General features: G+C 38.5%; 2 protein-coding genes across 7 annotated transcripts in view; both read left to right on the top strand.

The window, feature by feature from the left end:
• Positions 1 to 13,088, top strand: part of fcho2 (FCH and mu domain containing endocytic adaptor 2) — a 43,072-nt gene that overhangs the window by 20,853 nt on the left and 9,131 nt on the right. For 2 of the 6 annotated variants that reach the window (XM_057353057.1, XM_057353075.1), the window contains exons 12-19: positions 390 to 446; positions 654 to 711; positions 1,084 to 1,259; positions 5,855 to 5,879; positions 7,090 to 7,134; positions 7,699 to 7,744; positions 7,922 to 8,007; positions 11,876 to 12,388. In XM_057353057.1, the coding sequence (XP_057209040.1) occupies positions 390 to 446; positions 654 to 711; positions 1,084 to 1,259; positions 5,855 to 5,879; positions 7,090 to 7,134; positions 7,699 to 7,744; positions 7,922 to 8,007; positions 11,876 to 12,388 (1,006 nt within the window). The remainder of the gene's footprint in view (positions 1 to 389; positions 447 to 653; positions 712 to 1,083; positions 1,260 to 5,854; positions 5,880 to 7,089; positions 7,135 to 7,698; positions 7,745 to 7,921; positions 8,008 to 11,875; positions 12,389 to 13,088) is intronic. The other 4 variants (XM_057353082.1, XM_057353097.1, XM_057353066.1 and 1 more) reach the window with 3 other exon arrangements.
• btf3 (basic transcription factor 3) overlaps positions 1 to 13,088 on the top strand; it is a 102,822-nt gene that overhangs the window by 941 nt on the left and 88,793 nt on the right. The gene's annotated exons all lie outside the window — the stretch shown is intronic.

Here is a 13,088-nt window from a genome sequence, read left to right on the forward strand (position 1 = left end):
AACCATATCTTTCTTGACTTTTTATAATCTGAAGAACCTTTTTTCGCCACAAAAGAACCGTTTGTGAAACAGAAAGGACCATTATGAAACCATTTAGACAAAAAAGTTCTTCTATGGCATCATGAAGCACCTTTATATATAAGAGTGTACTGTAGTTTGACAAACAATATTTCTGAACACATGCACAAAATATATATGAAAAGAAAATGTTCCTTATTTAAGGAACGCAAAAACAGCTTGGTATTTTTATACAGCTATGTTTTTCTTGAATTTAGTAATATGAGCCTCATTTATTTCTGATCAAAGTGTACCCTTTCTGGTTATATTGGAAAAACTCCATTCGAGTTGAGTCACATTCACAAAGCTCCTTTTGTTCGTATTTCTTTCAGAACGCTTCTAACGGAGCTCCCCCAGGTTTCTATGGTGCTATAGATCTTCATAACGCAGTGAGTGGTGACCTAATGTTGTTGAAGGATTGTCTATAATTCTTACGATGTTAAGTGAAAAAACAACACCACTAGTGATTTCTGCATGGGAATTGTTTGCATATTTCTTACAATATTGCTGACAATAATGTGTTTTACCTCAGTCGGACTCTTCTTGTATTTTAAAAGAGTGTGAACTGTAAGAGTTGTGTTCTATGTTTGCTGCAGAACGTGCCTCAGTTGGACGAGGAGGGCTTCTGTATCCGACCAGAAGTCAACGAGAACGATATCCTTTCCCCAGATCCATCCCTTCCACTCCACACATCCCTCACACGTGCTTTCATCTCAGCCACAGAAAGATTTTCCTTCTCCCTTCATATCTTTCATCGCCTCTACTCAATGTAAACTCTGAACACTTTTTTGGGCCCGAGAACATAGTCTGATATCGCTCTTTGCTGGGTTTTTATGTGAATCACTGCCAAGTCGTTCCTTTCCAACGTATTTTCTTTTTTCTCCTTCTGTTTTCTTTACCAAAGCCGTCCCATCGTGTAGACCTAAAAAAACACAAAACCTCATCTTCTCGCTATTTCACCTCACGGTCCTATAGTTGAATTTTCACCCCACTTTAAAGCGGTTTACCTTAATGGCTTCTGATCACATGCCAAAGAGAACTCCTTTTATTCGTCCAGCGACTCTGATGATGAAGATGAGCCGAGAAAGTTTCACGTCCAGATCAAACCTGTGCAGACCAACAACGGCACCCACCGGCAAAAGGCCACCATAGATGAGCTGAAGGCCTCTATCGGAAACATCACGCTCTCGCCCACCCCCGCTGTAAGAAACACCTCACCAACACAGATCATGTAGAAAGTTAACGTAGCCACATACTTCTTACATTTGCACCACAGAGATGAAGTCGTAGCATACGTTAGAAATAAGCATTCACTCAAACACAGGATCATGCACCCTGGTCTCCTATATAAAGGGTGTTTGGTCTGGTTTGTGTGGCATCAGGAACAGTTCTGATTGGTTGATGTAATTTACAGTCATGGTGCTCACACACTTCATATCTGTCTCATGTGCTGTTTTTCCTTAATTCGCTATTGGCACAGTAGACACTAGAGGGCAGTATTCCATTATTGTATTCACGGAGTGACCGGCCTGTCTTTCAAGGGATGCTGCCAATGCATTCACACATCTTTTTCCTCTGTCCTGACTTGTGTGCAAATGTATTTTATCTCTGTGTGTGCTAATCTGTCATACAGCATCACAAAAAAGAGTGTCTGTATGTGTGTACGGTTGTGTGGTCAAGTAAGCTACAGTATAACAGTCTGTACAGTGTGCCAGCTGTGTTTGTTACGTCTGTGACCCATCTGTGTATGTGCTGTTGGTAAACAAACCCATACAACTTCCTGCTTGCAAATCTCACCACAGGAAGCATGGGGGGACTCTGTTTCTAATGAAAGATCACATACTGTAGGTAGACACACATATGCAGAGAGACATCAAGGCAAAAGCTGGGCCCATAACAAAAGATATTTAATTAAAAAAGGCAGCCACTGTCTTGAAATAGCCAGTTTTTTTTTTTACAAATCTGATCATTCCCAGATTTGTATGAAAGATTTCCAGAAAAGACTTTAGTAAGACTGGCATCACACTTTCTTCCTCGGGAGGTTTTGCTTGTGTTTGTTTGTGTATTTGAAGAAAACATTCTGTGAGTAAAACTTACTCACCCTCGTGCCATCCCAGATTTTTCAGCCAGAACTCAAAAACAAATATCTCCAGTCTCCAGTCTTTTAGGCTTTTTAAATAGTCTCCGGAGTAGGAGGAGGGAAAGTTGATGAAGTAGTTGTAAAGTTAGATGTCAGGATAGTGCAGGTCAGGAACGCTATCCGTTCCTTTATTGCTGTGATACTCAAATCTGTCTCGCGAGATCCATTTTCCTGTCGAGTTCAGCCCCAACTCTGATAAAACACACCTGAACAAACTAATCGGGATTGCTCTCGCGGACGGTTCTTTAATGTCATACGCCAAGCAATCTGCGCAGCCCCGCATTAAGTTTAACGCGACATGTTCTTGAACACTTTGATTAGCTTGTTCAGCTGTGTTTTATTAGAGTTGGGGTTAAACTCGGCAGGTAAATGGATCTCGCGAGCCAGATTTGAGTATTACTGCTTTATTGATACTCTTTAAAAGCACCCCGGGGGTATTATAGGGACCTGTTATGTTTAATCTATTACGTTTTGCTATGTACATGTCGTTGTCTTTTGAATTAAAGTGCGCAGTGTCCTTGCCTGCCAGTATGGTGGTGTAAAGAGAATGGGTCACGTGCCCTCCGGAGTTCGGTCGATAGTTTAAAAACAGCCAAAGATCGAGGCCGATATATCCAGACAATCAAAAGAAGACAGGAAAATGCAATGAATTTGTGCGCTGTATATAAATGTTAAGAAACATCACAGTTTGATGTTCAATAAAATGATTTAATAACATTCAGAAAGTTAAGAAAATGTTAATTTTTATTTTTTTTAATCTTCAGAATCAGTATTGGTAGAGAAGTTTAGGTGCATCTCTAATATTTAGCCAAATACTGTATATTGATATATAGTCACACATGAGCTTATTTAGTGAAATTTCAAGGAATAGTTCACCCAAAAATTAAAATCATTTACTTACCCTCAGGTTGTTTAAAACCTGTATAAATTTCTTTGTTCTGTTGAACACAAAGAAAGATATTTGGAAGAACGTTAGCAATTTTCAGTTCTGGGACATCATCCACTACCATAGTAGAAAAAAAATCGGTATATTTTTTGTTCTGTTGAACACAAAATGAGATATTTTGAAGAATTTACTAAAACAAACTAATTTAATTTTCCCCACTATGGTAGTCAATGGGGTGCAAGAACTGTTTGGTTACAAGCATTCTTCCAAATATCTTTTTAAATTATACAGGTGTGAAATTACATGAGGGCGAGGGAGTAAGTGAAGACAGAATTTTTATTTTAGGGTGAACTATCACTTTAAACAAAAAAAGGTCATTATTTACTCTCATTTTCACTTGTTTGAGATGATGTCTTATGACATACAATAGAAGTGCCAAGCTGCCACGCTCTAAAAGGACAAGAAACCAGAATAATAATATAACACGTTCAAACAGTTCATGCTCAAAGTTTTCTGAAGCTGGACATACACTGACCAAAATTATAAACGCAACACTTTTGTTTTTGCCCCCATTTTTCATGAGCCGAACTCAAAGATCTAAGACTTTTTCTATGTACACAAAAGGCCTATTTCTCTCAAATATTGTTCACAAATCTGTCTAAATCTGTGTTCGTGAGCACTTCTCCTTTGCCGAGATAATCCATCCACCTCACAGGTGTGGCATATCAAGATGCTGATTAGACAGCAGGATTATTGCACAGGTGTGCCTTAGGCTGGCCACAATAAAAGGCCACTCTAAAATGTGCAGTTTTATCACACAGCACAATGCCACAGATGTCGCAGGTTTTGAGGGAGCATGCAATTGGCATGCTGACTGCAGGAATGTCCACCAGAGCTGTTGCCCGTGAATTGAACGTTCATTTCTCTACCATAAGCCATCTCCAAAGGCATTTCAGAGAATTTGGCAGTACATCTAACCGGCCTCACAACCGCAGACCACGTGTAACCACACCACACCAGCCCAGGACCTCCACATCCAGCATCTTCACCTCCAAGATCGTCTGAGACCAGCCACCCGGACAGCTGCTGCAGCAGCGATCGGTTTGCATAACCAAAGAATTTCTGCACAAACTGCCAGAAACCGTCTCGGGGAAGCTCATCTGCATGCTCGTCGTCCTCATCGGGGTCTCGACCTACTGCTCACTAACACAGATTTAGACCGATTTGTGAACAATATTTGAGAGAAATAGGCCTTTTGAGTACAATACATAGAAAAAGTCTTAGATCTTTGAGTTCAGCTCATAAAAAATGGGGGCAAAAACAAAAGTGTTGCATTTATAATTTTGTCCAGTGCATGTTAGCTTTGTGTTAGGAACAGAAATGTAAGTTATTATTTGCCAGAAATCTTGCCTGACAGCTCTGGTCACCATTCACTTTCATTAAACAAGCGAGTAAATGATGATTCAAATCTCAGACACATTTTGAAAGATGTGAAATACTCACTCCTTGTATGTTCAGTGACTCTCTCATTTCTCATTTGTTTTGTTTTTGTCATGTTTGTTGATAAAAAGTAGATGAACACAATGAAAACACATTTGGGATATCAGTTTGTCTTTCTGTTTTTCCTGCTTCTCTGTTTTACTCTTTTTGTCTGTGTTGCTTTCTCTGCGTCCTTCACAACATGACAGTGTGATGTATTTCTGCAATAACACATCCTCACGTGTGCCAACTTGTGTTTTCAGCGAGCACAGCCAGGGCAACACTTTACTTAAGACACCCTTGCTGACGTCTCTGTTTGCTTTATTGAAGATAAATGATCACACATTTTTCATAGAGGCTCTTTTCTGCGGGCTTGAACCTTTGTTTCTGTCCTGTTCCAAATGTGTTGCGTGACTACACGGATTAACACTGGAAACGCATCACAAAAAAAGTTGCATTCACCCTATTTGTCATATTTCTTCCCCCTCTTTCGTTTCTTTTTATTGTCCTCAGCCATTGTTTGTTTTATGTTTTGCTTTGTACTCACGTTGCGGATGTTTTTATGGCAGATGTTTTTATAGGTGATGACGAATGCCATGTCATCTGTTATGAATTATTGATATTATTGAGCTTTCCATTTCCTCTTGTTTTTCGTTGTCTCTCTCTCTCTCTCTCTGGTGTGTGGCCTGAGCTGTAATTGAATCCATTTGCCACTATCTGCCTATGGGATTAAACCTTTTCCATAATTTCGCGTGCATGTCTATTTGTTTGTGCGTTTCCGCAAGTTCTCCCTCACGGTTTACCATTTAGCTGCTTTTCTAGTCTGTCCCTTCAGTCTGATGTTTTCCTTTTCATCAAACGCTTTATCGAAATGACTGAGAGGATTTTCCATTCGTTCTGACAGCGTCTCGGGCAGGGATGCGCCATATGAATCACTTTAAATACACAGAATACACTCGCAGTAAACCAGCCCTTCCCGTCTTCGTCCGTTCGATTTGCTAACTGATTCTTGTTGACATTTGTCAGCCTCAAAACAATCCCGGTAGTGAATTTAGTTGAATTCTCTGCCACTCATTTCCTAATGTTTAGACTGCGTGCAGACTATTGTTATGTAAACTTATGGTTTTAATATGTCGTCTCGGCAGTAAAGTTCTCCGCTCATTCCTGCGTGTGCATGTCAGCCTGGGAGGCCAATATCCCGTGAATGAATGTGAGGATGAAGCACTTCATGTCTTGTGCTGTTTTCATAACTCCTCTCACTCTCATTAATAAAAGCCTGTTTTTATTTCCAGGTTCATACGAAGAGGAACCAATCCAGTGAGTATTCCTCGTTTTTTTCTTCTCCTCTGTCACTCTGAAGGTTTGGCTCCGGAGAGCGCCTGCCATTTTGACTTCACTTTTTCGTTTTTCTTGGCCGTGACGTTTCTCGCCAATCTCCTTCATGTTGCTCCGGTGACCCTTCCAAAGCCAACTCATCCCATGAGAAAATAAACATCTCCCCCCCCATTTTTTTCTCATCCGAGCAGCCCAGCGTTTCCTCCTTAAACCATGAGCAAGATTAACTGCTTAATTGTGTGTTTATGTTTTTCTATCCATCATAATTTTACATTTTTCCAGTAATTTGTGGCTTAAATGAACGCAGATGCATGCCAGAATGTAGTGTTTACACTGCGGCGTGTTCTCACATCAAGAGTGAAGATTTTAACCTCCCAGGAAAGTTTTATATGCTGTAAATCCATAAAGACGAAGTAATTGAGCTCACAGTAGATACATATTTATCTGTGCGCTGGAACGGTAAACATATCTTCAAAGAGCCTTCAGCGCAATCTTCCGCACGTGCTGAAGTCAATAAGATCTGACAGAGAATTGTGCTCGGAAAGTCCTTTAATGCAATACATGTTGTGTGTTATTTGAAATCACATAAAGATGTTACCTCAGCAATGGCACTTGCGTACAAAACTAGATGTGGTGGACACAGTAAGGATGTGAATTGTACGGTAATTTCAAGAGTTTTAGTATATTTAAGCTTTCATGCAATATTTTTATTGCACCCTGTTTACAGACATGTTTTATTTTTTCTTCACGTTTTCATCATACTTCAAATTCTTTATGCCTCTTGAAAACATAAGTTCAATCCAAGTCATTTTTTCTATGCATTTACAATATAAGGCTTCATATTAAGTGGCAAGTTGGGTATAGACGGTTTCAGCGGCAACAACATAAACAAACGTCATGTGGCCCAAACTTAACTTCCGGTAGACCTCCGCAAAGAATCAATAACTGTTGAGTAGTTTTAATTTCATTTAATACAATTAATATACAATAAGCTATTCAAATAAGTTGTTATTAAATAAAATATAAAATAAATTGTTACATTACTAGCCACTAGCCAGACCGATAACCAAACACAGACTGGAAGTTAACTTCGGGCCAGGCGTGTGCGTCCTATGAAACCGTCTCTATAGGATAAACAAAAGCATATTCAGAACTAAATGTTATTGTAAATGTGCATCTTACACAAACCTAGGAATGACACGACAACACACATACCCTTCAATAAACCCAAAACCGGGTGAGTATTACCCAGGACGGTAACATGTAGCCAGCATACACCTAATCGGTTTTGGTGAGCGGCTGCATTTGTGTTGGTGGGTATGAGGGATTCCTGTGAATCTATGCTTTCAAAATGTTAACAACAAAATGCGCAAAATCATTGGTTTTTCCATTTAACACCTGTTGTGTGTTTAACCCTCTACTGTCATTTGTCTTTTGTGTAATGTACTCGTGTAATGTATTTTTGTATTAAATCAGGTTAAAATATACTATAGAGTGACAATATGGCTATGTTTACTGTGTTCTGTATATTTAATATTTTTAAATGTATGTATTTGATGCTTTGTGATAAATGGGGTTGTAAGAACATGTGTTTCATGTAGTAAAGATCAAATCTTAGTCCTCAAGATACTACCGGTTCTAAATCTCTGCGGATTTGCTTAGGTCTGTTATTGCTGGATCATATTTACTTCATGAAACACATGAGCTGCAGTTTTCGTCTGGGAGTAATGAGAAGATCATAATTAAAGCTTGAAGCATTGCCATTCTACTGTACCTAGTCATGTGTTCCTCTGATTTTTAGGTGATGAGCTGGGACGCCTGAAAATACCACCGCCATCATTTCATGAGTAAGAGAAACTCATTGCTAAACCATGATCTGTTTACCCTTTTTTGGATTAAATGTAAAAAATTTGATTGACAGTGTAATCATTTTTTCGCTTTTTTAACCCTACAAATATGTTAATAGACATGAAGATCCATTTTTTAATAACATATCTTAAATTCACATCTCTTGCTTTAAACAGTAGAGTAGTCAGTAATGACCTGCTGTCTCTGGATCCGTTTGGACCGACCAGCACAGGCTCTGGATCATCTGTACCTCACTCATCAGGTACACCCGCCTGCTTTAATACAGAAAATACACAGCGCTTCTGACGAACATAACCTGAAGCTAAATGTATTATCACCATTATCAGAAATTGATCTGCATTATGTGAGTGCACAGTAAAGTACAAATTCTGTGAATGATCTTGAGGCGCATAGTTTCCTTATGTCTCAGAATATGCACGCCATTGAGAGATACTGTAGATGGATAGATGGATGATCTCTTACTGTACAGGCTCAGCAGCATTTACACTAGCGTCAAAGTTGGAGTTGAGCAGTCAGATTGTTTTTCGTCAAACACACGCACACACATACCGTCGCCGTACAAGCAGATAGCAGATACCACCTCCTCCACCCTCAGCCTGTGGGAGGCTTGTCTTAGGTCTGACCTCCTCTATTATTGATGATGCTTACAGGCTGGTGAAAGTGTCTGGGCTTTTCCAGTCCACAACAGTCGCCTCTAGAGAGCTTGCTCAGGCTTCTGTTGTCACGGAAACCCCCACATCCTACAGCAACATCATATCTCACTGCATCTATCTTCCTTTGCATTTTGTCTTTTGAGAATTTATTAAGTTTTATTTTTTTTCTTTCTGTGTTTTTGTTACTTTATTTTGGTACTGCAGAAAGGGCTTTTTAATATCTGAAATTTTATTCTACTTGCTGGTATATGAATTTTGCATTTCAAGTTGCTGTGTATCTTTTTTTTTTTGGAGGACCTGTGTTTAATCTATAGTGTTTGTCATGATGTCTCTATGTTCTGCCCCACTTCTTTTCTGCGCATCCCTCCTTGTGTGAGTATAGAGAGTATTCTGTGTCTACGCTCCTTCATGTTTCTCTCCTGGTAGGACAGTTTGTCCTTAAAGGCAGAGTATTCTGCACTTTTGTTTTGACCTTGATTGTTCAAATTACTATAAATGGTATTTGTACTTCTGAGAATTGGCCTTCATATATTCTGAGGAATGTGCAGCTGACAGTATGTACTACAAAATCAATTAAATTAACATTTTTATAATAAAGTAAATTATTTATATATATATATATGTGTGTGCGTGCGTGTGTGTGTGTGTGTGTGTGTGTGTGTGTGGGAAGGGTAAACCCTACGGTATGGGCACAAAATGTCCCCACAAAGATGGCAATATCCAAAATCCTTGTCTTTGAGGGGACATTTTTTTGTCCCCATGAGGAAACAAGCTTATAAATCATACAGAATTAACTTTTTTGAAAATCTAAAAGGAGCAGGAAGTTTTTTGTGATTGTTAGGTTTAGGGGGTGGGTTAGGGGTAGAGAATATGATATACAGTTTGTACAGTATAAAAACCATTGCGTCTATGGAATGTCCCCATAAAACATGGAAACCCAACGTGTGTGTGTGACCCTGTCTGTGAAATTCAGCCTAAAAGCGTCATTGTCTAATTCTGAGATCAAAATCTTCAAAGTTTGATTTTCAACTATTAATTTGACTGTGATTTCAATCTTTGACATGGCCTTACTCAGTCATCATTAAAAATATGAGTTATATATTATTTTCACATGAATGTTCTTTACATTATTTAGGGCATTTTATGTAGAAAATCGTAAATCACAAAAAATTAAGATGGGTTTTCACAGGCAGGCTCACATATGTTTACGTGTACAGGAACAGAAAGCTATATCCACACAAAGTAATGTTCACATTGTTTAGGTTATACACGATTTTAATTGTGTAACATGAAACGGTAAACCGATTGTATTTAAAGAGTCTTCTGTACTCATGAGTGCTCATTTTGAGAGAAATGTAGTGGATGCGTTCTAGTTTACTTAGATATTTGTCTTGTGGTGCATAATTAGCAAATGAGTAAGTGCTTATCTCGCAAATAAGCCACTCAACGCAGTCACTAAAAGCAAGCCAACCTGTCAATCAATCCCTGACCTTAGCTTCGAGGGACAATCATAATCCAGAGTTAATTGGCACCTTCAGTGGTCAGAGGGTGGAGTTGGGAGTCCCCAATGACAGCCATTGTCAAACATGATCTTGTTATGGTTCTAATCTGGCAAAGGAACTGAAAGAGCAAATGAAGAGAATACTAGTCATTTTGGTGTTTTATGGTATTTGTGTATTTTTAGTCAAGTTAAAATGGTTTTACCCCAAGTTATTTTTTATGTATTTTAATTATCATGCATTTTATTTACTCTCATTTCTGTTTTGTATGTGTGATTTCTTTTTATTTTCTCATTTCTGTTTTGTATTTGTTTAATATTTTCTTAGACCTGGCCTCTCTGTTTATATCACCTTTTCCTACATCTCCCCCACTGCAGTTAAATGATGAGGTCTTTGAAGACCCAGGTAATGCTTGTGATGCATGCCTGCAGCTTTAATCCACAGAATAATAAACTTTTCCCGTAACAGACACTGGCCCTGAAAGATTAGCAATGAGCAAAAATGCTAGTTATGTTAGGAATGTTTCTATTCTATTTTTACAATTCTAAGAGATGCATGCGAGTGTTTTTAGCACGTGTACTTTGATCTTTAAAGAGTAAATATTACAATGTCCTTAAAATGACATTTCATGCAGTGTGTAATGTGGCTGTGTGTGAATGTAAGCAGTCTGCTCAGTTGTAAAGCCGAAAGTGAACGAATAACAAAGTTATTGGCTTGGGAAAAAATGAGTTGACTCTTAATCAAGCGAACGAGTCGTCTGTCGTTCCGGGTCAGATTTGCATCACTCCGTGTAATGCCCGTCTGCATTCCATTCCATTCCAACACTGCACGCGGTAGACCAATCACAGCAGACTAGACCATCTGACCAATCAGATAAGAGTAGGTTGACAGAAAGGAGGGGATTAGACAGATGAATCGCCGAACGAATCATTTGAGAGTCAGTCAATAAGTAAGGTTTATAATAACTGCCTATTAGAAAATGAAAGTGTTTCTTTTTACACCTTGTATGTATGTAAACTTGGACACTCCATAAACCAAAGTAGGACCTTAAAAATACTCTTTAACGTAAAAAGTTGAGTCCTGCCTAAATTTAACCTAGGTTTGCAGTTTAATTGGTTTGAATTGAATTGGTTCCTTTTTATACTAAATAATATGTAAAGACAAATAATAATCAACAAATAAAGAATAAATTACAATAAGCACAGTATTAGTCAAAGGTGTAGTCAGATCTGGGCTTCTAGATGTGGTGGTAGTTAATTTATCAATCTTTTAATTTAAACCTTTTCATGTACCTTAAGGGTGCTGTGTGTAATTTTTTGTAGGATCTATTGACAAAAATACATAACTATGTCTTCTGAGGTGTAGAAAGACCTTACATCATAAAGCGTTATGTTTTTATTACCTTACAATGAGCTATTTCTGTCTACATACACCACGGGTCCCCTTACATGGAATTCACCATGTTGTTTCTACAGTAGCCCTAAACGGACAAACTGCTCTACAGAGCGCGTTTCCTAAATACGTTATCTCCTTCGGCCAAGAAGTGAAAACGTGATGAGATCTTAGCCCTGTGTCAGTCACCGTAGTGCTTCGAAAGGGAGGGGTGAAGTGAGCCATTTGTTGCAATTCACAACCTCACCGCTAGGTGCCGCTAAATTTTATACACTGGACCGTTAAACAATGGTACAGCATTTATTAACATGTTTCCTAATTGAGATCCTTTGACTTGCTTTATTTACAGTAACATGGTTGACTATTTCATATCTCAGCTTAAAAGATCTGCATTGTATTATTTTACTCACTTTTGTGGTTATGTAAATGTTCTTCATGTGAGATGATCTGTATAATCACACCTATTCCTTTGCTCCAGAATGTCCTTTCAGCATGGTAGTCAGAGTATTAAGTGTATTTTTACAACCTTGCATTGCTCTCTTTTCTCTGATGACTTTCAAAACAGAAGGGGATGTACAGGCAGAGCCCACTTCTCCTTCAGAAGTCAGTCTTGAGGTTACAAAGGCTCCTGCTTTTCCACGTCCCTGTAAACGCCCTCCTTCCACTGCCAACTCGGGCACTCCGCCGTTACCTCCCTTCCAATCTCCTCTCTCCACGTCTCCTTGGGAGCTCCCCGATGATGGTTTTGCTCCCCTCAGCTCTGCTCCCGCTAGAGCTATGAGCGTGCCTCCAGCCCTGCAGGCTGCTCCTAAGGACTACACTACCCACAAGCCCCCTCTCAGCGCTCCCGCCACCGATGCACTTACCTCCTGGGCCCAAAGTCAATGGATTGCCTTTAATGATACCTCTGTGCCTTGTCGTGGACCGTCGCATCAAGCAGCGAGACCGCGGTCAGTGCCCCTGTCTCAACAGCCCAAGCTTTTCTCCAGAGGTCCTGCCATTGACTGCTTTGCCAGCACAGAGAGAGAAGAGAACGCCCCCAATCTGAGAGAAGCAGCAGTCAAAGGCGTGCAGGATGGTAAATTTTGCGGAATGAGAAGCATGTTTTAATCCATTAATGACATGTTACTTTTAACACGCCTATTGTTTTATTATGTAAAGAAAATATTTCGTTTATTTATTTATTTAAATAGTTTGGTGGATTAAATTTTTCATTTTTGTTTATTTAATTCTTTAAATAGTATTATTTTTTAAATATAATTTTTTTAAATATTTTTTTCTTTAATGACATTTTATTTTATAATTTTTATGTGGTGTAATCATTTTTTGCATTGAATGCATTGAAATGTTAACCAAAATATTCACCTTTAAGCCAATCACAGTAAGAGGAGAAACAAACAACTGCTATATACACTGGTTTTACAAGTCATTTTAACAAGTTGAAATTTTGTAATTTTTGTACATTAACTGATCAAAATATGTTTAAAAATATGATATATTGATCACATCTTTTTCACAATGTATATTACCATGTTTTTGTTATTGTAAAGTTCCTCAATAGTTACTTTATGTCCCCTCTAGTTAGAGAAGGGAACATGTCTGAATTTATTTGATGGTATTTAATTATTTTATATTTTATAAAATGAAAGCATGAAATAATTTGAAATGTTTTTAGCTAAACCTTGCTAAACCTTTATCACAAAAGGTCATGTAAATGGCTTAAAGGTGAACATGTGTTTTGTAATCTTATTTGTTGATTTTTTTTGTGATGTGCATTT

This window comes from Triplophysa rosa, linkage group LG2, assembly GCF_024868665.1.
Source record: "Triplophysa rosa linkage group LG2, Trosa_1v2, whole genome shotgun sequence".
NCBI lineage: Eukaryota > Metazoa > Chordata > Actinopteri > Cypriniformes > Nemacheilidae > Triplophysa > Triplophysa rosa.